At 41.6% G+C, this 23,727-nt stretch overlaps 1 protein-coding gene across 7 annotated transcripts in view; it reads left to right on the top strand.

The window, feature by feature from the left end:
- The window catches only part of ESR1 (estrogen receptor 1), a 469,479-nt gene that overhangs the window by 135,025 nt on the left and 310,727 nt on the right, over positions 1-23,727 (top strand). For all 7 annotated transcript variants that reach the window (XM_030928659.1, XM_030928652.1, XM_030928653.1 and 4 more), the window contains one exon: positions 22,192-22,713. In XM_030928659.1, coding sequence (XP_030784519.1) covers positions 22,262-22,713 — 452 coding nt within the window. In that variant the 5' untranslated portion in view covers positions 22,192-22,261. The remainder of the gene's footprint in view (positions 1-22,191; positions 22,714-23,727) is intronic.

Here is a 23,727-nt window from a genome sequence, read left to right as displayed (position 1 = left end):
AAGTGTCACCATTCAGGTGAGTGGGGAAGAGACTGAACCCCATTAAACCAGATGACCTCCAAGGCCCTCCCTGCCCCAACTCTGAGGGCTGCCTGGTTTGTCTGCACAGGGTGCTCACAGTAATTCTGACTTTGACATAATTTTAACATTAAAGTCACAAGGATATCCTGGATCACAACTGCTGGAGAAGAGATGGTAGTGGAGTTTGTTTCTCAAGAGACTTTTTCTGATGCTAGTGGGGTCAGGATCAACCCCCAAAATAAGAGGTCTTTGCAACTGTTGCGAGCCTCCTGGCACCTCTACCCTCTAGCGAGAAGCTGCTCTCCTGCCCCACCCCAGTTCCAAGCGTGCTGCAGGGCAGGAACTCACTGTGCTGGCAAAGGTGAGCTGGAGACCTGGCACAGCCTAAAGCTTTTTTAACTGACCCTTTTTAATTTCATCCTCCCTGTACTTAATCTAGAGAGTCATTGATGAAACAAACATGCCATTTTCTCCCAATTTTGCACTTTTAAATGTCAACAACAAACAAACATTTATATACACAAATGCTGCTGAAGGAGACTTTTGGCTTTAGACAAGGATAAAAACTGAACCTCTTAGTGTGACTTTGGTTGATTTATTTAAAAATCTGTAATTTGACATACGAAGAATTATTAAGACTATTTTTTTTGGTAGGCATTGAATGTGTCCTTGAAAAGTAAAAAGATATGTTCAGTTTCAATCTTCCGTCTATGGGTAGCCAGTTATCCCAGCCCTAGTTATTGAATTGGGAATCCTTTCCCCATTGCTTATTTTATTTTACTTTTTGAGACGGGGTCTTGCTCTGTTGCCCAGGCTGGAGTGCAGTGGCACAATTTTGGCTCACTGCAACCTCTGCCTCCCAGCTTCAAGTGATTCCCCTGCCTCAGTCTCCCAAGTAGCTCGGATTACACATGTGTACCACCACACCTGGTTAATTTTTGTATTTTGATAGAGACAGGGTTTCACCATGTTGGCCAGGCTGGTCGTGAACTCCTGACCTCAGTTGATCCACCCCACTTGGCCTCCCAAAGTACTGGGATTACAGGCATGAGCCACCATGCCCGGCTTCATTGCTTATTTTTGTCAGCTTTGTCAAAGATCAGATAATTGTAGGTGTGTGGTCTTATTTCAGAGCTCTCTATTCTGTTCCATTGGTCTATGTGTCAGTTTGTTTATCAGTGCCATGTTGTTTTGGTTATTGTAGCCCTGTAGTATGGTTTGAAGTTGGGTAACAGGATGCTTCCAGCTTTCTTCTTTTTGCTTAGTATTGTCTTGGCTATTTGGGATCTTTTTTTCGGTTCCATATGAATTTTAAAATAGCTTTTTTCTGCTTCTGTGAAGTATGTCATTGGTAGTTTCATAGGAATAGCATTGAATCTATAAGTTGCTTTGAGCAGTATGGCCCTTTTAATGACATTGATTCTTCCTATTCATGAGCATGGAATGTTTTTTTCATTTGTTTGTGTTATCTCTGATTTCTTTGAGCAGTGTTTTGTAGTTCTCCTTGTAGAGAACTTTCACCTCCCTGATTAGCTGTATTCCCAGGTATTTTATTCCTTTTGTGGCAATTGTGAATGGGATTGTGTTCCTGATTTGGCTCTTTGCTTGACTATTTTTTGTGTGTAGGAAGGCTAAGTGATTTTTGAATGTTGATTTTGTGTCCTGAGACTTTGCTGAAGTTGTTTATCAGCTGAAGGAGTTTTTGGGCCAAGACTATGGGGTTTTCCAAATATAGGAACATGTCATCTGCAAACAGGGATAGTTTGACTACCTCTCTTTCTATTTGGATGCATTTTATTTCTTTCTCTTGCCTGATTGCCCTGGCCAGGACTTCTAATTCTATGTTGAATAGGAGTGGTGAGAGAGGGCATCTTTGTTTTGTAACTGGACCCCCTCCTTACTTCATATATAAAAATTAACTCAAGATGGATTAAAGACGTAAATGAAAAGTATAAAAGTCCAAGAACCCTGGAAGACTGCCTGGGCAATACCATCTTAGATACAGGAATGGACAAAAATTTCATGATGAAGATGCTAAAAGTTGCAACAAAAGCAACAATTGAGAAATGGATCTAATTATACTAAAGAGCTTCTGCATAGCAAATAAAACTATCAACAGAGTAAACAGACAACCTACAGAATGGGAGAAAATTTTTCCAAACTATGCATCTAACCAAGATCTACTATCCAGCATCTATAAGGAACTTAAATTTACAAGAAAAAACAGCCTCATTAAAAAGCAGGCAAAGGGCGTAAACAGACACTTTTCAACAGAAGACGTACATGTGGCCAACAAGCATATGGAAAAAGCTCAACATCACTTATCATTAGAGAAATACAAATCAAAACCACCATGAGATACCATCTCACACTAATCAGAATGGTTGTTATTAAAAAGTCAAAACATAATAGGTGCTGGTTCCTATTTGCAGAAAAATAGGAACACTTATATACTGTTGGTGGGAGTGTAAATTAGTTCAATCATTGTGAGAAACAGTGTGACGATTCCTCAAAGACCTAAAAACAGAACTACCATTCAACTCAGCAATTCCATGACTGGGTATATACCCAAATGGATATAAATTGTTCTGTCATAAGGACACATACCTGCGTATGTTCATTGCAGCACTATTCACAATAGCAAAGACATGGAATCAATCTAAATGCCTATCGATGGTAGACTGGATAAAGAAAATGTGGTACATATACACGATAGAATACTATGCAGCCACCAAAACGAATGAGATCATGTCTTTTCAGGAGCATGGATGGTGCTGGAAGCCATTATCCTTAGCAAACTAATGCAGGAACAGAAAACCTAATACTGCATTTTCTCACTTGTAAGTGAGAGCTAAATGATTAGAATTCATGGACACAGAGAGAGGAATAACAGACGCTGGGGCCTATCAGAGGGTGAAGGGTAGGAGCAGGGAGAGGATCAGGAAAAATAACTAATGGGTGCTAGGCTTAATACCCGGGTGATGAAATAATCTGTACAACAAACCCCCACGACAAAAGTTTACCTGTGTAACAAACCTGCACATGTACCCCTGAACTTAAAATAAAAGTTAAAAAAAACCCCAAAAGGTGAAGTGTCGGTGAGGATGTAGGAATGTAAATTAGTACAGCCATTTTGGAAAACGGCCAAGGAAAATGTTTTATTGAGTCAGATGATGCTACCTCACAGCAATGGCTTCCAAAGTGGGGTGTCCTGAATAGCAGAAGTTCCCTTTACATTTTCAAACCTCATCTTTTTACTTTCTGATTTTGAGTTTCATAATGAACATGTATCAATACAATAGCACACTATGAATTTTATAAATAAACAAATATGGGAAAAATAAGATACGTTCACTTTCCTGGCTGACCCCAGTTAGTCTAAACTATCAGTTATGGGATCCATTTGTTCTAAATATTGAAGGCACTGTTGCAGGGGGTGAGGAGGGTGAATGATAGACTCGAATTCCTTGAAGGAATAGAAATGTGACTACTATGCTAAAAAGCAGGCCCCATGGAGTATAAATAGAGTATTCACTGTGCCTTTACATTTGTTTCCCTGGAGGAAATGTAAAACTAGTCTCAAGACTTTCTGGTCATTTCCAAGTCATAAAGGGCTACTAATTTATATAACCAGCCCAATGTCAATACCAAATGTGTGAGTTTCATTTCATCTCACAACTCCTCCCCTTTCCCAGTTCTGGCCCCATACAAGCCCGCTGCCTGCAGTAGGATGGAGGAAGATGGTTTCTTTTTCCTTCCCTCCCGTTTATTTGTCTTTGTACACCTTAAAGCCAGCCTGAATTTCTGCTCCCTACAAGGGTGAAGCGGGTGGGTCAGGAGGTGGGGAGAGAGCTAAGGAACGTTGGTGTGAGTTGTTGTTGTGTTTATCCTAACTATATAATGTTGGATAGCATGAGTTTTCCCAAAAATACCAGTATAAGCAGTAAATGCTATAACTGATCATGAATTGTTTACAGTGATTGAGTAGAATCATTGCATCTGGTCATGAATAGAAAAAGCACTTCCCAGACAGCTGGTCTGCTGCCAGGAGTGCAGCTTTAGGGGTCCCCAGACCCATTCTATTCAAATCTCTTGACTTTATCAGCTGTGTGGTGTATCTGTGGTTACAGGCTGATGTGGTTTGGCTGTGACCTCACTCAAATCTCATCTTGAATTGTAGCTCCCATAATTCCCACGTGTCATGGAAGGTACTCAGTGGGGGGTAATTGAATCATGGGGGTGGGTCTCTCCTGTGCTGTTCTTGTAGTGATGAATAAGTCTCACGAGATCCGATGGTTTTATAAATGGGAATACCCCTTCACAAGCTCTCTTGCCTGCTGCCATGTAAGAAGACCGTTTGCTTTTCCTTTGTCTTCTGCCATGATTGTGAGGCCTTCCCAGCCATGTGGAACTGTGAGTCCATTAAACCTCTTTGCTTTATAAATTACCCAGTTTTGGATATACCTTTCTTAGCAGCGTGAGAATGGGTTAATACATGAACCACATTGTTATAGAGTTTCTGAAGGTCATTAAAAGGAGAAGTCCATGCCGTGGGCTGAGCTGGGACTCAAGAATCTCAAAGGAGACTCAGTGCAATCATCACGAAGGGCCCATCTTGAGCTCCTAAGGCAGGGCAGAGCTGGGTCTTATGGAGACATGTGACTTTCAGGTAATCCAGTGAGCACCTGTGTTTTCCTCCTATAATTCTTGAGGAATGGATATTGTTCTATTTTCAGATGGTATAATAATAAGCACCTGGAAAATACTATATGACCCCCAAACAACAGGTAAAATGTCAAAAAACCCTTTTATCTATACGAAGTTAGACAACAAGTTCAAATAATCTTATCCATTTATTCATTCTCTTCCAATACAATCATGTATCATTTAATGATGGGGATGAGTTTGGAGGAAGGAGTTGTTAGATTTTGTCATGGTGCAAACATCCTCAAGTACACTTATGCCAACCTCAGTGGTATAGCCTACTACACATCTAGGCTTGTATAGTACGGCCTATTGTTCCTAGACTATAAACCTGCACAGCATGTTACTGTCCTGAATACTGCAGGCAACTATAATAAAATGGTAAGTATTTGTGTATCTAAACATACTTCAACATAGAAAAGGCACAGTGAAAATATGATATAAGAGATAAAAAATGGTCCCCCGTACAAGGCACTTGCCAGAATGGAGCTTGCAGGACTGGAAGTTGCTCTGGGTGAGTCAGTGAATGGGTGATGAGTGAATGTGAAGGCCTAGGGCATTATTGTATGCTACTGTAAACTTTATAAACACTATGCACTTAGGATACACTAAATTTATTAAAAATTCATCTTTCTTCAATCAATAATAAATTGACATTAGCTTACGGTATTTTTTTTAACTTTATAAACTTTAATTTTTTTTTTAGAGATAGGGTCTTGCTCTGTTGGTCAGGCTGGAGTGCAGTGACACAATCATAGTTCACTACAACATTGAACTCCTAGGCTTAAGCAATCCTCACACCTCAGCCTCCTGAGTAGCTAGTATTGCAGATGCACACTACTGCACCCAGCTAGTTTTAAAATTTTTTGTAGTGACTGGGTTCTGCTATATTGACCGGGCTGGTCTTGAACTCCTGACTCAAGCAATCCTCCTGCCTTGGCCTCCCAGAGTGCTGGGATTATAGGTGTGAGTTACTGCACTTGGCCTAAACTTTAATTTTTAAAATCTTCTTGACTCTTTTATAATAACACTTAGTTTAAAACACAAACACATTGTACAGCTGTAAAAAAATGTTTTCTTTCTTTACATCCTTATTCTATATGCTTTTTTTCTGTTTAGGTTTTTAAAAACATTTTAGGCCAAGCACCGTGGCTCATGCCTGTAATCCCAGCACTTTCGGGGGCTAAGGCAGGCGGATCACGAGGTCAGGAGATCAAGACCATCTTGGCTAACACGGTGAAACCCCGTCTCTACTAAAAATATAAAAAAATTAGCCAGGCATGGTGGCGGGCGCCTGTAGTCCCAGCTACTCAGACTGAGGCAAGAGAATGGCGTGAACCCAGGAGGCGGAGCTTGCAGTGAGCCGAGATCACACCACTGCACTCCAGCCTGGGCAACAGAGCGAGACTCTGTCTCAAAAAAAAAAAAAAAAGTTTTTAACTTTTTTAAAAAATCAAAGTCACAAACACATGCATTAGCCTAGGCCTACCCAGGGTCAGGATCATCAGTGTCACTGTCTTCCGCTTCCACGTCTTGTTCCACGGGAAGGTCCTCAGAGGCAGTAACACCCATGGAGCTGTCATCTCCTCTGATAATAATACGGGCATCTGGAAGACCTTCAGAAGGAGCTGCCTCCTGCCTAATGCTGTTTTACAGCTAATATTTTTTATAGTAGAAGGAGTACACTAAAATAATGATAAAGACTGTAGTAAAGTAAATATATAAACCAGTCATATAGTCATTTATTATCATAATCAATTATGTACTGTACATAATTGTATGTGCTAGACTTTTATACAACTGGTTGCACGATAGGTTTGCTTACGCCAGCATCACCACACACGTGAGTAATGTGTTGTGCTGTGACATTAGGGCAGCTACGATGTCAGTAGGTGATAGGAATTTTTCAGCTCCATTATAACCTTATAGGACCACCATCATATATGCAGTATAAAACATCATTACGTGGTGCATGACCATATTTACTGAGCACCAAATATGTGCCCAGGCAGTGTGCTAGGGACTGGAAGGGACTTCAAAGTCTAGTAAAAAAACCACAACACTAAAACAATATGTGTAATTCAAAGTGACATGTCCTGTAATAGCTGGTTGCCTACCTACTCCCCAGAGAGAAATTAAACCTACTTGCTTAACTTATTAATTTTATATTCATGTACTTGCAGTATAAAAACATACTTTAAAACATATTAGGAGTATAGGATGTTATCTGTAGTGATAAGCTATTTAATGTTCTCTTCATTGAGTTCTAAAAAATTGGGATAGAGTGTAACAAAATGGGGAAGGGAGGGTTAGCATAAACTCTCCTTTGATGTCTATGCTGTGGATCAGAAAACTCATAAATATGTCAACAATTGGATTTTCTCCTAATATGAAAACAACTATTTGGCTTCTTTTGCAAATGTGAAAAGTTAACCAAAAATATAAAACTTCTTCTTTCCACTAAAACTAGGGCGCAATCATTCTTTTCCTCTTGTTGGAGTCCAAATGGGTTTCCATAATCTTCAGATCTAGTAGTTGTATTTATTGATGACATAAATGGAAAGACTAAAAGATAAAGTTAAGAAAAATTCAGTGGTTTATGGTTTCAACTCTACTGATAATTTTGTATATAAAGGGATTCTAAATTAGGCTGTATACACATTTGCCATTTGAGTTCCAAGTATTTTAGCAATAGATCGAAAGATCTTAATGCCTGATAGTTGACATATTACTTCCAAATATTTCTTTTTATTTTTCTGAAAGCCAAAGTCCTTTTCTCAACATGACAGTCACAATTTTGTCAACAATCTACCACTTATTTACAAAGGTTTAAAATCTGATAATAGATATTTACCTGGACTATACAGTGTCTCAGTGGGAGCAATAGTGGTTTACAATGGGTCTGAAAATGTTGCGAAATAGTCAAAACTGGCATTGCAACAATTCATTTCCAAAAACACACTAGACTGGTGAATTTTTGGTTTTTAAGTTTTTATAGCTTGCTTCTGGATGTTCTCCACACCTAAGGTGCCAACATGCATGGCTACTCTTTGTCCCCAGAGAAACATTGCTGATTTGTACCAAATTTCAATGATGTGTCAAGCAAACTGTTATTTTGGAATGACAGTAAGCACTCCTTCAACAACAGCTCTTTATTTCGTCCAAAACCTTTGGGCTGCACGATTCTGATCTTTATCACACTTTCAGTACCTGTCATTCATTATCAGCTTGTGCTCCTGGAACCCCAGGAATTGTCAACTACTGACAAAATAATGGAGCAAAATAGCAAGAAGAACCTGCAGTTCCTACATCATTGCATTTAATCTTTGCACCAACCCTTTGATGTGGAAATTGTCCCAGTTTTACAGATTCAGCTTAAAGACCTTGATTCGTCCAAGATCACACAACCACTAGGAGGTATAATGTTCAAACAAAAATGTCTGAAAAAGACTGGGTGTGGTGGCTCACGCCTGTAATCCCATCACCTTGGGAGGCCGAGATGGGCGGATCACCTGAGGTCAGGAGTTTGAAACCAGCTTGGGCAACATGGTGAAAACCCATCTCTACTAAAAATATAAAAATTAGCTGGGTGTGGTGGTGCATGCCTGTAATCCCAGCTACTTGGGAGACTGAGGCATGAGAATCGCTTGAACCCTGTGAGGCAGAGGTTGCAGTGAGCTGAGATCACATCACTGCACTCCAGCGTGGGTGGCAGAGTAAGACTCCATCTCAAAAAAAAAAAAAAAAAAAAAAATCTGAAAAGATAGATTACTTGGCCTCACTCATAGTAAAAAAGTGTCAGTTAAAAATGCATTGAGAGATACTATTTTGAAAAGCGTCAAAAAGTTCAAAGATCCATCATATTTGTAAGGATATGGGAGTTTAAATTGTACAGGCATTATGAAGGCGTTTGGTTATATCTACCAAAATTAACATTGCACATATTTACTCACGTGTAAATTGACTTATGTACAAATTCACTAATTGTAGCATTGTTGATAATCGTAAAAGATTAGGAACACACCTAATTGCCATTAATGAGGAACTGGTAAAATAAACTAGAATTCCTCTGTGTCATGGAATACTATGTAGTCATCAAAAATGAGGAAGATATTTATGTAGTGAAATAGAAAGATATCCAAGATATATTGCTAATGAAAACAAAAAACGTGGCACAAATAAGGTGCAGGTTACTATCTGGGTCTTTTAAAAAGGGGGTGTGGAAGAATGTGTGTGTGTGTGTTTTCTTCAATATGTGTAGAATATCTCTAGAAGGAAATTTAAAGACTGGTGACCTCAGTTGTCTCCAGAGAGGGAAAATTGGTGGGTTGCAGGCAGAGGTGAAAGATTTTCCCACTATGGCTTTGAAAATATCTTTTCAAGTTTAAAGCACCAACTGCATTATATATCAAAAGTAAACAAAATAAAATTTTAAAATGAAATGACATCTGCAAAACACTTGATAGATGTTCAGTTAACAGCCATCAGGATTTATTAGTAATTGTGGTTTTTGCCATTAAAAGTAATCTTAAAAGTAATGGTTTTGCCATTAGTTTTAATGACCAAAACCACAATTACTTGTGCACCAACCAAATACCTTATGCTTCTGGTGAGGGCATCTCTCAGAAGAGAGATTATTATTCTGCTTTATCAAGAGTCCCCACCCTCCCCAACAGGTGCCATACTCCTCCCATACTGGATTTCTTTTAAGTTCCTCAGTCCCTCTGGACTCTCTCTGGGTCTAAATGTTCATGTATGTAAGTTACTCTACCTGAAATCTTCCTCCCATTCCTTTTCATCTGACACATGCCTACTCATGCTTCAAGTCTCCCTTGAGACATCACAGCCACCAGGAAACCTTCCTTGATCTCCTGTTGAGTGCTCATGTCTCCCTAAACATTCCCATTGTACTACTTATCATGCCATTGGATTTCCTATTTGTCTCTCTGCTTCCCGAAGTTGGTCTGTAAATTCAAAAAGGACACACAAGGACTGTGCTTTCCAAAGACACTAGTCCAATGTGAGCACAATCCCTGATGTATAGTTTTAGTTGGCCCCCAACAATACTATTTGAACAACAAACTTGTAAATTCCTTCCAGACATCATCTCTGCATTAACTGACTTCCTCAATGATTGACCTCAAAAGAAGTAACTATAATAACTGAAATTTAGAACCAGAGCTTGGAGTACAATCAGGGAGCAGATTCATATTTTCTAGAACAACTCACATTCTTTTCACGTAATAGACCATTAGAATGCATGTTTCTTTATAAGTTGTTGAGTCCAAACTCTTCATTGCACTTATAAAGAAACTGGGGCCCTGAACAACACGGGAGACTTGCTGAAGGTCATGCAGCTTGAGGAAATGGACTAGAATCCGCGTCTCCAAACTTGGAGTGCCTCCTTCTTTCTATCCCACCCTCAGCCTCTCTGGGTAGATGCTGCATTCTTCTGACTTGGAAGAAGTCAGATGGGCCTTGCTCAGCCTAAATAAAATTAAGGGACAAATTGGTGGCTCAATGAACTATTCTTAGAGTCTCAAAAATGCCTAAATCTTTGGAAACTACAACAAGACTGCCTCCACATTACCCAAATCACTGATAAAGAAATGGGAAGAGTTTGAGATCGTAAGTTAAAAACGTTGAAATAACTGTGTTCAGAGACATAATTTGTCTTTTGAACATGAAGAAATGAGTAATCTACCTTCCATTCATTACTCCTTAGAAGAGAGTTCATTTAGGTCTCAGGCTTATGTCTGTATAATTTGAACTGAACATTCTAGCTAAAGAAAAAATTTAAACCCTTCCTGTATCTGCTAAATTGTACAAACCTGCAAATATAATAATACCTTTAACAACAACAACAAAAAACCCTGCTTGTTTTATTTTATTTGATATAGTTCAATTTCCAAAAGAATCTAATTTGAAAGATATTGAAGCTATCATACTCATCGGGGAAACTATTTTGTGATCAAAAAGTGCTAGCCTTCCTAAAAATCAGCCTTTTAAAAGAATTGGAAAGATTATTGGGAATAATATAAACATTCAAAGATGCAAAAGAATTTAGTGTAAAACTTTTGGTTGACAACTGAATAAAGACATCACTTTTACTGACACTCGCCAGTAGGTTTTTGTACCTTAAATCCAAAAGGAAACAGTAAGTCCACAAATTCTTATACCAAATTCTAATAAATGGCTAATGGCACAAATTGTAAATTTGTTCCCTTTTCTCACCCTGTCCTTCTCCATTTCCTGTCCTGAATTCACATCTACTTCCTTATCATACTGTCAAGCTCATCTCTTCACTGAGGGCTTTCCAAGCCAGCTCTACCCAACCTCTATTCAACATGGGTCACTTAATGAGACCCAAAATTCTAATCGAAACTAGAAAGGATGTTTAATATTATTTCCCTTTTTAAAACTGGTGGTTGTCAAACCAGTCTAAATGAAAAGTCTCCAGAACTGATGATTATGTTCATGTAGCAGTAGTTTGGAGTGAACAGAAATCATCTTCACCATCAACCTAGCTCCGAAAGAGGCCAAGCCAATCTGGTTCCCTTCGCCAACCACCTTCCTCCCAATCTATACGTTGGGGTGATCCACTACAAAGCTCTCAAGAGTATACGCAATGCTACTACAGTCATTGTGAGTGAGATCTGAAGGGAGCATAGGCTAGGACTCATGAGGTTATAGTTCAGAGTTTCTACTGAAATTCCTTTCAACAAAGTGAAGAGCACATCACTGGGGTTACAAGTGTTACTGACTACTTAGCTAGTGCTAGATTACCCAAAAAAGTAACCGAGTCTCATGGGCAGAGGTGGGAAAATCTGTTAAGCACATAGTGGAGGATGAATCTGGGCTGATTGGAAAACATTTGTTTGAATGAATGTAGCATTTATTTCCAAGAATAAGCATGTCCAGACTGATTGAGCAAGAGTTATATTTAGTTCAGTCGTTCTTATGTCCATTTTGAGAAAGCTAAACCAGCATGCCAGAAGGGGTCAAAGATCACGTTTTGCATGAAAGAAAAGCCAATGGAAATGGGACTGTTAGACTTAAACTTTTGGGTATTTTACACTAGGACTTAGAAATGACTTATTTTTCTATCTCTAGCATTACAAGTAGCAAGAGAGTGAATTCTTGGTATTTGGAATACTCTCTCCTCATTTTTCCTTTGGGAAAATCATTAGCCTATCTGATTTGACTGCTATTGAATATATTCCATGACATCCATAAGTCTACCTTCAGGCATTGCTTGTGCTTGTGTATTACATATGATTAATTGCTTACATAAGAGCAATGATGAACCCTGAAGAGGGGAGGAGGGATGTGAAGAGCAGCTTACTTAGGCATTCCAGGCGCTAACATGGGATGGTTTGATACAGCTCATTCTTGTTTTGAATTTTCATGCCTCTTGAGAAAGAAAGGAGCAGAATATGCTTTGCATGGTGCTATGTCCTCCCAGGTCCTACGTTTTCTTTTTTGTATTTTGTCAGTTCTCTAAGTAGGGATTTTCTTAGTTTAATATAATTTCCATTTTAAAAATTCAAATACCTACATATGAGGTGGGAGTGGAAATTAATCAGAAGCATTCCTATAAACTGCAGACTCAAATTAAGTCCTTGAGCAAGCTGGCATTTTGATGAGATGAGGATTCAGCGGATGGGACAGTTGTACATTTGAACTCTGGGTATACTGCCAAAAGCGAGGCCTGAGAAGGTTGTGTTGAGGAAGGAGTGTCAGTGACTGAGCCTGTTGGAAAGGGAGGCTGAGAGAGTTGAGGACACATATGTAAGGGAGAACACATTGATTGGTCAGTTGTTTTTTTTCTGCTGTGAGTTTCAATTAGAATTTTGGGTCTCATTAAGTGACCCATGTTGAATAGAGGTTGGGAAGAGCTGGCTTAGAAAGCCCTCAGTGAAGAGATGAGCTTGACAGTATGATAAGGAAGTAGATGTGAATTCAGGACAGGAAATGGAGAAGGACAGGGTGAGAAAAGGGAACAAATTTACAATTTGTGCCATTAGCCATTTATTAGAATTTGGTATAAGAATTTGTGGACTTACTGTTTCCTTTTGGATTTAAGGTACAAAAACCTACTGGCGAGTGTCAGTAAAAGTGATGTCTTTATTCAGTTGTCAACCAAAAGTTTTACACTAAATTCTTTTGCATCTTTGAATGTTTATATTATTCCCAATAATCTTTCCAATTCTTTTAAAAGGCTGATTTTTAGGAAGGCTAGCACTTTTTGATCACAAAATAGTTTCCCCGATGAGTATGATAGCTTCAATATCTTTCAAATTAGATTCTTTTGGAAATTGAACTATATCAAATAAAATAAAACAAGTAGGGTTTTTTGTTGTTGTTGTTAAAGGTATTATTATATTTGCAGGTTTGTACAATTTAGCAGATACAGGAAGGGTTTAAATTTTTTCTTTAGCTAGAATGTTCAGTTCAAATTATACAGACATAAGCCTGAGACCTAAATGAACTCTCTTCTAAGGAGTAATGAATGGAAGGTAGATTACTCATTTCTTCATGTTCAAAAGACAAATTATGTCTCTGAACACAGTTGTTTCAACGTTTTTAACTTACGATCTCAAACTCTTCCCATTTCTTTATCAGTGATTTGGGTAATGTGGAGGCAGTCTTGTTGTAGTTTCCAAAGATTTAGGCATTTTTGAGACTCTAAGAATAGTTCATTGAGCCACCAATTTGTCCCTTAATTTTATTTAGGCTGAGCAAGGCCCATCTGACTTCTTCCAAGTCAGAAGAATGCAGCATCTACCCAGAGAGGCTGAGGGTGGGATAGAAAGAAGGAGGCACTCCAAGTTTGGAGACGCGGATTCTAGTCCATTTCCTCAAGCTGCATGACCTTCAGCAAGTCTCCCGTGTTGTTCAGGGCCCCAGTTTCTTTATAAGTGCAATGAAGAGTTTGGACTCAACAACTTATAAAGAAACATGCATTCTAATGGTCTATTACGTGAAAAGAATGTGAGTTGTTCTAGAAAATATGAATCTGCTCCCTGATTGTACTCCAAGCTCTGGTTCTAAATTTCAGTTATTATAGTTACTTCTTTTGAGGTCAATCATTGAGGAAGTCAGTTAATGCAGAGATGATGTCTGGAAGGAATTTACAAGTTTGTTGTTCAAATAGTATTGTTGGGGGCCAACTAAAACTATACATCAGGGATTGTGCTCACATTGGACTAGTGTCTTTGGAAAGCACAGTCCTTGTGTGTCCTTTTTGAATTTACAGACCAACTTCGGGAAGCAGAGAGACAAATAGGAAATCCAATGGCGTGATAAGTAGTACAATGGGAATGTTTAGGGAGACATGAGCACTCAACAGGAGATCAAGGAAGGTTTCCTGGTGGCTGTGATGTCTCAAGGGAGACTTGAAGCATGAGTAGGCATGTGTCAGATGAAAAGGAATGGGAGGAAGATTTCAGGTAGAGTAACTTACATACATGAACATTTAGACCCAGAGAGAGTCTAGAGGGACTGAGGAACTTAAAGGAAATCCAGTGTGGGAAGAGTATGGCACCTGTTGGGGAGGGTGGGGACTCTTGATAAAGCAGGATAATAATTCAAGTTCTTTGGCTCTTGAGTTACTTTTGGAAAAGTTGAGCTTCAGATAGCTAGTACATAGTAGGAGCTTAATAAATATTTATTGAATGAATGAACATGTAAGTAAAATGTCTAACAGGTACCTGGAAATGTGGACTTCCTAGTCAGGAAAGAGAGGTTGGATGGAGATTTCTATTTTGAAGTTTTCAATGTATATATGAAAGTAAAAACATAAGGAGTGGTTGTGATCATCCAGGAGAAGGTATGCAGAGGAGGGAGCAGGGTCTAGGGGCTGAATCCTGGGGCACTCACACCTGAGAGGAGGAAGAGGAAGAGGGGCTCTCAGAAGAGCCTGAGCAGGAAGGGCCATTGTAATAGGACTAAACACTAAACCCCTAGAAGTCAGCTCTCTGGGGGCAGAGGTTTTTGTTTTGTTTATTTTGAGATGCCTGCTGTTGACCAGATTATGCCCCCCGACCCACCCAAATTCACATATAGAAGCCCTAACCCTCAATGTGACTGTATCTGGAGATAGGGTCTTTGGGAGGTAATTACGGTTAAACGAGGTTATAAGGGTGGGACCCTACACTGATAGGACTGTGGCCTTATAAGAAGCGCTCTCTCTCTTTCTGTCCTCCTCCTTCTGCCCCCTCCAGGGCCCACCTTGCAAGCTTAATAGAATTTAGTTAACTTTTATCTTACATTACCACCCCACACTGAGAAAATAAATCACTGTTGTTTAAGTCACCCAGTCTATGGTGTTTTGCTATAGTAGCCTGAGCTGACCAAAACAGTTCTCGACACTTAGGAATGGTCCTGGTAAATACAGCTAATCAATATTTTTTTTGAGTAAATTGAATGAATGAGTCATTCATTGGCATGCTTATGAATGCATTCCTCCCTCCACAGTGTGATTGTCATTGAGCAGGTTGGGAGAAGGGAGGAGCTCTTGCAAGCATGGAAGTCCTGGGTGCTTAGGGAGAATGGGAGGGTGCTGTGGTCACAAAATTGGAAGAAAGAGCTGAAAAGGCTGAAAAGGATGAAAATGCTAAACTGCTCAAACCTCCTTTCTCTCTCTCTCTCTCTTTTTTTTTTTTTAAATCATTTGGCTAGGCTGGCTCTGAAATTGGGGATGGTTCTTGGTTGATTATGTTGTGTGTGTGTGTGTGTGTGTGCGTGCGTGTGTGTGTGTAAAGGCCCTTCTTAACATTAGATAGGACTATCGGAATCTAAGTGAATTTAGGCACAATCTAGATATTGCTCTTCATAGAGAAATAATACTCTAAGCTGGCAATGAAATTCCTCAAGTAAACAACAGATAAAGGGAAGGAGAGGGACACAATGTAACAATAATTGGAATAATTGGAATTCTTGTATCACTCATGGCACTTACAGTGAAAGTACTTTCTAAATTGTCTTCTATTACATGCAACATAGGTACATTATATAAAAAGATCCTAAAATATTGTTAAAAAGAAATTTTCCCAGAAAATGTAAGATAAAAGTTAACTAAATTCTATTAAGCTTGCAAGTTAACTCCAAATCATTCATTGACTTATAATCAAGAACAGTCTTGCTGCCTGACAACCAAAAAATTCAAACTGTCTTCATCAAGTCCTGGGTGGGAAGCCAGGAAATGGGATCTGAGATCACAGGCTTTGTGAGAGTCAGGGTCTTTGGCTTGACTCTTGGTCACAAATCATGCTTTTTTTTTCCTTGGAGAGATAGTGGGAAAGAAAAGGCTGTTTCAAAACATGTTAAAGAATACTGATTCCACTTGGCTTCTTGTTAACGTGTACCCTTGCAGACTTGGGTAAAACCTGATCCTGTTAAAAGTTATTATACTTAAAAAGATTCATGAGTAGAGTGTTAGGACAATTCTGTGGCCTTGAGGGTCCCATTGCAGCAAGAGGAGTCTGACTGAGAAGAGGATAGCTCTGTCCTTTGATGCCCAGTAACCTGCATGCCCAGCACCTTGCTGGCTGTGCCATTGGTAGGAAATGCAGTATATGCACTTCAGTTTGTAAGAGATCATAGAACTCCAGACAATGGTTGCCTATAGGGGTTGGGAGTTTATTGGAATGGGACACAAAGGGAAATTTCTGGGGTGATGGAAATACTCTATACTTTCATTGGGATAGATGTTACATGGACATATCCGTCTGTCACATTCATCAAATGGTATGCTTTAGATACGTGTATTTCATTGTATATAAATTTTGCCTCAAAAAACAAAAACTCAAGGTCAGGTGAAAAAAGTCTAGGAACTAATCAAAAACCCTTAAAATAAGTGACCAAACTATTTGTGAAAATGAGCAGAAACTTAAAGGGAAATTCTTCGTTATTTTTCCACATTAGAGGAAAATTGATGGTATCAGATAAATGCTCAAAAATAAGCTTCCAAACAGAGCATTTATAATCAGTACAATAGTAAGTTTGAACACAGCCAAACCTTCATGTCTCAGAGTGAAGGAACCATTTCTAGTAGTATAAGCTATTATGGAGATAGTTCCACATTTATTTTCTTTCATGTTTCTTTTGGAGGAATAATGTTCTTGTAAATGTAAAAAGCTTTTAAAGGAGCTAGAGAAGAAGCTATGTTTGGTCATAGTATTATCTGCTTATGAACTAAAAATTCAGAGCTCTCTTGTGAATCATGCTGCCAAAAATTGCAGACTTAAGCCTCGAGATTGTACGAATTTGAATTTTGACTTTATGACCTCAGTCAGCATAAAGATACAAAGATAATCTTCCATCAAAAACAGTTTTGAAAATGGTGGAATGGGCCGGGCGCGATGGTACATGCCTATAATCCCAGCACTTTGGGAGGCTGAGGCAGGTGGATCACCTGAGGTCAGGAGTTCAAGATCGGCCTGGTCAACATGGTGAAATTCCGTCTCAACTAAACATACAAAAAAATTAGCTCGGTGTGGTGGCAGACACCTGTAATCCCAGCTACTTTGGGAGGCAGAGGCAGGAGAATTGCTTGAACCCAGGAGGCAGAGGTTGCAGTGAGCCGAGATTGCACCAGTGCACTCCAGCCTGGATGACAAAAAAAAAAAAAAATGGTAGAATGTCACATGGAAAGTTAACTTTTAGAGATAGTAATCCAGACACCTATATTATGTTGTCCTTTTAAGTATCTATATCAATAAATTAACCAACATTTGATGACCTAACATGGCCAGGGACAGGGCTGGGTGCTCATAATTCCCAAATAATTCTAGCCAGACCTTGTCCTCAAGGAGCTTATGAGCAGGGTGAAGGGATAAAAACCAGATAAATAACTCTAATTCAGGAAGAATGTGATAAATGCATGATAACTACCACTAGAATTCCGAGGAGAGGAAATTTTCTTTGAATAGAGACTAAAGGAAGGAATAATGAATGTGGTAGCATTTGGGCTGGACCTATTGTAAGAGGCATGTTTTCCCCTGACAAGCCAAGAAAGTGGGGATTCAAGGTAGAAGGAAAGAAAAGCTCTGAGTTCTTTGAGCATTAAAATTTTGCTTGGCTGAAGCATAGGTTGCAGTCGGAGGAGATGGACTGGAAGGATCATTACGGGCGGAGAGGAAGCCCTGAACTCATGGGGGAGGCTATGATTTGGGTTAAAGGCAAAGCTGGCTCATGTCAAGATGGATCCTGAAGCAGTAAAAAAGTCCAAGAAAGTAAACTGGTCACAGGGTTTAGAATGAAGTCTGGGAGGAAAGGGCAGAGAGATCCTTAGGAGGCTCTTAGGACAGGTAAGGTAATAGGTCTCAAAGGGAGTGGCAGAAATGAAATGGAAAAAGAGAGATTGTAAAGCTAGAAGGCCCAGGAACTGCCTCTTGATTAGGTGTGGAAGGCAAGGGAAAATCAGCCCTCGAAGAAGACAGTGAGATTTTAATCTGGGTGACTGGAGAGACAATAATGCTGGGCACAGACAGAGGGAAGTTGAGAGGAACACCATGTTTGAGAATGGTGACTCCTATTTGAACAAACCAGCAATGCCCAGCAGACTGCTGGAAAAGTTGGGCTGAAGATATATTCAATGGCGGAGCCAGAGCAATCTCTATCCTTCTTCACCTGGGAGAACCAGTAAGTCATGGCTGGAGTGTGTGTGTCCAGCAAGAGAGGTTGGGGAGGGAAGCAAAGAGAGCTGGGAACCCAAGAGTGAAGTTTTTGCCAAAGGCATGAGAGAAAAGTCGGTGTAGCACAGTATACTTTCCCACCAAGCTCACCAAGCTCAGGGACAAGGCTCACCAAGATGAGTTTGGAAGAGAATGCTGGAAAGAAAACTGACTTTATTGAACTTCTTGGACTAACTTTGATTGTAAATCTCTGAACAATCAAAGCCTGTGAGGAGACAGCCAACTTTCTTATTCTTCCTATGTCAATAGTGAACAATTGCAGATCTCCTTTCCTTTTTTTCTCCTTTCCCCTCTTCCTCTCTCCTCCCTCCCTGAATGCTCTTGGTTTTTTTTTTTTTTTTTTTTTTTTTTTTTTTTTTTGGACTAGTCTAGAACACGGGTGGCCATTGTTGACCTACAGGAGGGACCACTGTCACCAACAAAGGGTAACAATCTTTCTTTTCAATATTTATTTATATCCAATATTTATTTTCAATACTGACTATGGAGAGAGCTCTTTGTGCTCCAACACTGCAATATTGGGGGTCTTTCAAAGCACCAAGATATATATTTGAATCTGGCATCATTAACATTTTTATGACTTTCTACTTCTTTCTTTGTACTGGTCTCAAGAGCTACTCATAAATCTCTCAGTAACTGCATAGTGTCCCAGGGCCAGAGACCGGCCACTCCTGGCATTGTGATTAGAGTCATTTAATATCCAAGGTGGTGACTAATGTCTGGCAACAGAGGCTCCATTGGGTGTCATGTGTCCTGGGACCCTGAGCGTGGGCACTCTAGGAGCACCTCATTATTGCATGTTAGTACTATGGCCAAGAGAAAAGTTGAGAAAGTGGTCAAGAGGTGGATCCATGTGAACTCCACTGGGAAATGAGAGACCTCTTTCCCGATCACTGTCAGTGCAACTTGAAAGCCTAAAATCAGTTTAAAACAAAGGTATCTACCTTTATCTTATGTTCATATCCTAGGCTTTTAATAATATGTATTTTTCACATGTTTACAGAAAGCAGTCAACTGAGCTATTCGTGGAAAGGTTTGTGGGTTTGGTTAACGAAGTGGAGGAGTATTACATTTCAGCTGGAAACACATCCCTAGAATGCCAAAACATTTATTCCAAAGTCTGGTTTCCTGGTGCAATCGGAGGCATGGCAATGCCTCTATTCAGAGACTGGGGTCTAGGGCCAGTAAGGCATTTGATCCACATGTATCCCAGAAGGCTTTTATTGTTAAATTATATTCTTTCAGAAAAACCACCCATGTCCTATTTTGTAAACTTGATATCCATACACTTTTGACTGGCATTCTATTTTAGCCGTAAGAGTATGATTCACAGCAAGCCTGTTTTTCCTCTTGCTTGGGGTGGCAGCGGAAAGCATAGGGTACTTTCCAGCCTCCAAGGGTAAGGGGCAAAGGGGCTGGAGTTTCTCCTCCCCAGTACAGCTTTCTCTGGCTGTGCCACGCTGCTCTCTGTGAGCAGACAGCAAGTCTCCCCTCACTCCCCACTGCCATTCATCCAGCGCTGTGCAGTAGCCCAGCTGCGTGTCTGCCGGGAGGGGCTGCCAAGTGCCCTGCCTACTGGCTGCTTCCCGAATCCCTGCCATTCCACGCACAAACACATCCACACACGCTCTCTGCCTAGTTCACACACTGAGCCACTCGCACATGCGAGCACATTCCTTCCTTCCTTCTCACTGTCTCAGCCCTTGACTTCTACAAGCCCATGGAACATTTCTGGAAAGACGTTCTTGATCCAGCAGGGTAGGCTTGTTTTGATTTCTCTCTCTGTAGCTTTAGCATTTTGAGAAAGCAACTTACCTTTCTGGCTAGTGTCTGTATCCTAGCAGGGAGATGAGGATTGCTGTTCTCCATGGGGGTATGTGTGTGTCTCCTTTTTCTTTTATGACTTGTAGGATTCTTTGTGCCATTTGCATATAATTTGGCAGGTTCAGATTTTTTAAGAGCCCTATGAAGTGCTTTTTGCATGTGTTTTAAAAAGGCATTTGAAAATTGAAAGTGTGATTTATGGAAACTAAATCATCTGTAAAAAATTGCTTTGGAAAGTAATGATTGCTGGCCATAAAGGGAAATATCTGTGATGTACCTAATGTGTTTTTAACCCTTTATTTGCTGACAATCTATAGTCATTAATGCTAAACTCGATTTTGGCTTCATATTAAATCAGCTAATCTGCATATTGTCCGACAATGGTCTGTTTTTGTAGGAATTAGATAAAATGTATACTTGATATAAAATATTCAAAAATGTAACTATTAGTAACAGTAAGCTTGGCATTTAGATATACCATGAACACTTTGTCAGGTACTCTGTTGGGTGTTTGGGATAGCAATTAAAACAAAGTATTGATAGTTGTACCAGAGTCTATTAGGCTGCAGCAAAGGAAGTTTATTAAAAAGTATAAACTCTCCAAGATTATAGATGCATGATATACTTCCTGTTTTTGTCTCCTTAATATGTATATATGTGTGTGTGTGTGTGTGTGTGTGTATGTGTGTGTGCCTGCTTAACTTTTAATTCAGTTAAAAACTTTTTTCTATTTGTTTTTCATCTGGATATTTGATTCTGCATATCCTAGCCCAAGTGAACCGAGAAGATCGAGTTGTAGGACTAAAGAATAGACATGCAGAAATGCATTTTAAAAATCTGTTAGCTGAACCAGACCGACAATGTCACGTAATTGCCAAAGTTTGGTTCATGACCTGAGGTTATGTTTGGTATGAAAAGGTCACATTTTATATTCAGTTTTCTGAAGTTTTGGTTGCATAACTAACCTGTGGAAGGCATGAACACCCATGTGCGCCCTAACCAAAGGTTTTTCTGAATCATCCTTCACATGAGAATTCCTAATGGGACCAAGTACAGTACTGTGGTCCAACATAAACACACAAGTCCAGCTGAGAGAATATCAGAAGGTTGTGGAAGGGTCCACTTTGGGAGCCTTTTGCAGAGGAAGAAACTGAGGTCCTGGCAGGTTGCATTCTCCTGATGGCAAAATGCAGCTCTTCCTATATGTATACCCTGAATCTCCGCCCCCCTTCCCCTCAGATGCCCCCTGTCAGTTCCCCCAGCTGCTAAATATAGCTGTCTGTGGCTGGCTGCGTATGCAACCACACACCCCATTCTATCTGTCCTGTCTCGGTTACAGTGTAGTCCTCCCCAGGGTCATCCTATGTACACACTACGTATTTCTAGCCAACGAGGAGGGGGAATCAAACAGAAAGAGAGACAAACAGAGATATATTGGAGTCTGGCACGGGGCACATAAGGCAGCACATCAGAGAAAGCCGGCCCCTGGATTCGTCTTTCGCGTTTATTTTAAGCCCGGTCTTCCCTGGGCCACCTTTAGCAGATCCTCGTGCGCCCCCGCCCCCTGGCCGTGAAACTCAGCCTCTATCCAGCAGCGACGACAAGTAAAGTAAAGTTCAGGGAAGCTGCTCTTTGGGATCGCTCCAAATCGAGTTGTGCCTGGAGTGATGTTTAAGCCAATGTCAGGGCAAGGCAACAGTCCCTGGCCTTCCTCCAGCACCTTTGTAATGCATATGAGCTCGGGAGACCAGTACTTAAAGTTGGAGGCCCGGGAGCCCGGGAGTTGGCGGAGGGTGTTCGTCCCGGGACTGCACTTGCTCCCGTCGGGTCGCCCGGCTTCACCGGACCCGCAGGCTCCCGGGTCAGGGCCGGGGCCAGAGCTCGCGTCTCGGCGGGACATGCGCTGCGTCGCCTCTAACCTCGGGCTGTGCTCTTTTTCCAGGTGGCCCGCCGGCTTCTGAGCCTTCTGCCCTGCGGGGACACGGTCTGCGCCCTGCCCACGGCCACGGACCATGACCATGACCCTCCACACCAAAGCATCCGGGATGGCCCTACTGCATCAGATCCAAGGGAACGAGCTGGAGCCCCTGAACCGTCCGCAGCTCAAGATCCCCCTGGAGCGGCCCCTGGGCGAGGTGTACGTGGACAGTAGCAAGCCCGCCGTGTACAACTACCCCGAGGGCGCCGCCTACGAGTTCAACGCCGCGGCCGCCGCCAACGCGCAGGTCTACGGCCAGACGGGCCTCCCGTACGGCCCCGGGTCTGAGGCTGCGGCGTTCGGCTCCAACGGCCTGGGGGGTTTCCCCCCACTCAACAGCGTGTCTCCGAGCCCGCTGATGCTGCTGCACCCGCCGCCGCAGCTGTCGCCTTTCCTGCAGCCCCACGGCCAGCAGGTGCCCTATTACCTGGAGAACGAGCCCAGCGGCTACACGGTGCGCGAGGCCGGCCCGCCGGCATTCTACAGGTACCCGCGCCCGCGCCGCCCGTCGGGGTGGCCGCCGCGCCCGGCGAGAGGGAGGGAGGGAGAAAGGGAGGGAGGGGAGCCGAGGGAGCCGCGGGCGCCGCGGGACGCGCGACCCGAGGGTGCGCGCAGGGAGCCCGGTGCGCGCGGCCCAGCCCGGGGGTTCTGCGTGCAGCCCGCGTTGCGTTCAGAGTCAAGTTCTCTCGCCCGGCAGCTGAGAAAAACGTGCTCCCCACCCACTTACCGTCCGTGCGAGAGGCAGACCCGAAAGCCCCGGGCTTCCTAACTAAACACACGTTGGAAAACCAGACAAAGCAGCAGTTATTTGCGGGGGAAAACACCTCCAGGCAAATAAACACGAGGCGCTTTGAGTCACTTGGGAAGGTCCCGCTCTTGGCATTTAAAGTTGGGGTGTTTGGAGTTAGCGGAGCTTGGCAGAATTTTATTTATCCTTTCAATGTTTTTGTTTAATGTGCTCCCCAAATTTCCTTTCATCTAGATTATTTGATTGGAAATATGTCGGCTATGATGATGACTTTCTGGGAAGCGATTCCTATCACCCCCTTTCCCCTCCTCCCCACCCCACGTCCTGAGGCTTTAGTGAGCGATTGGGAGTTGAATGGGTCTGATTTCGGAGTTAGCTGGCTGAGTCCGCGCTGGAGCGGATTGCTGGCATGTGACTTCTGACAGCCGGAAATTTGTAGGTGTCCCGCGAGTTTAAAACAAGCCATATGGAAGCACGAGTGCTTAAAAATAATCTCCCGCCAGCCCAGTGACGAGCCTGTCCTACCCGGGGAGAATGCCCCGGAGTGGCGTGCGGGTCCGCCGGGGTCTGCGCCTCGCAGCCACTGTGGAACAAGCGCGGCAGGTCCAGGACACAGGAGACCACTTCGTGACTTCAATGGTGAAAGTTGTGTGTCCTCATTTTTATTTTTTTTCCGACAAGATTTATTCTTTCTCCCTCTCCCTTTCCTCCCATTTTCCCTTGCCCAGTTTCTCCTTTTTTTTTTCTTTTGT

This window comes from Rhinopithecus roxellana, chromosome 4 (genome assembly GCF_007565055.1).
Source record: "Rhinopithecus roxellana isolate Shanxi Qingling chromosome 4, ASM756505v1, whole genome shotgun sequence".
NCBI classification, from domain to species: domain Eukaryota; kingdom Metazoa; phylum Chordata; class Mammalia; order Primates; family Cercopithecidae; genus Rhinopithecus; species Rhinopithecus roxellana.
This window is presented reverse-complemented; position numbering and strand designations above follow the sequence as displayed.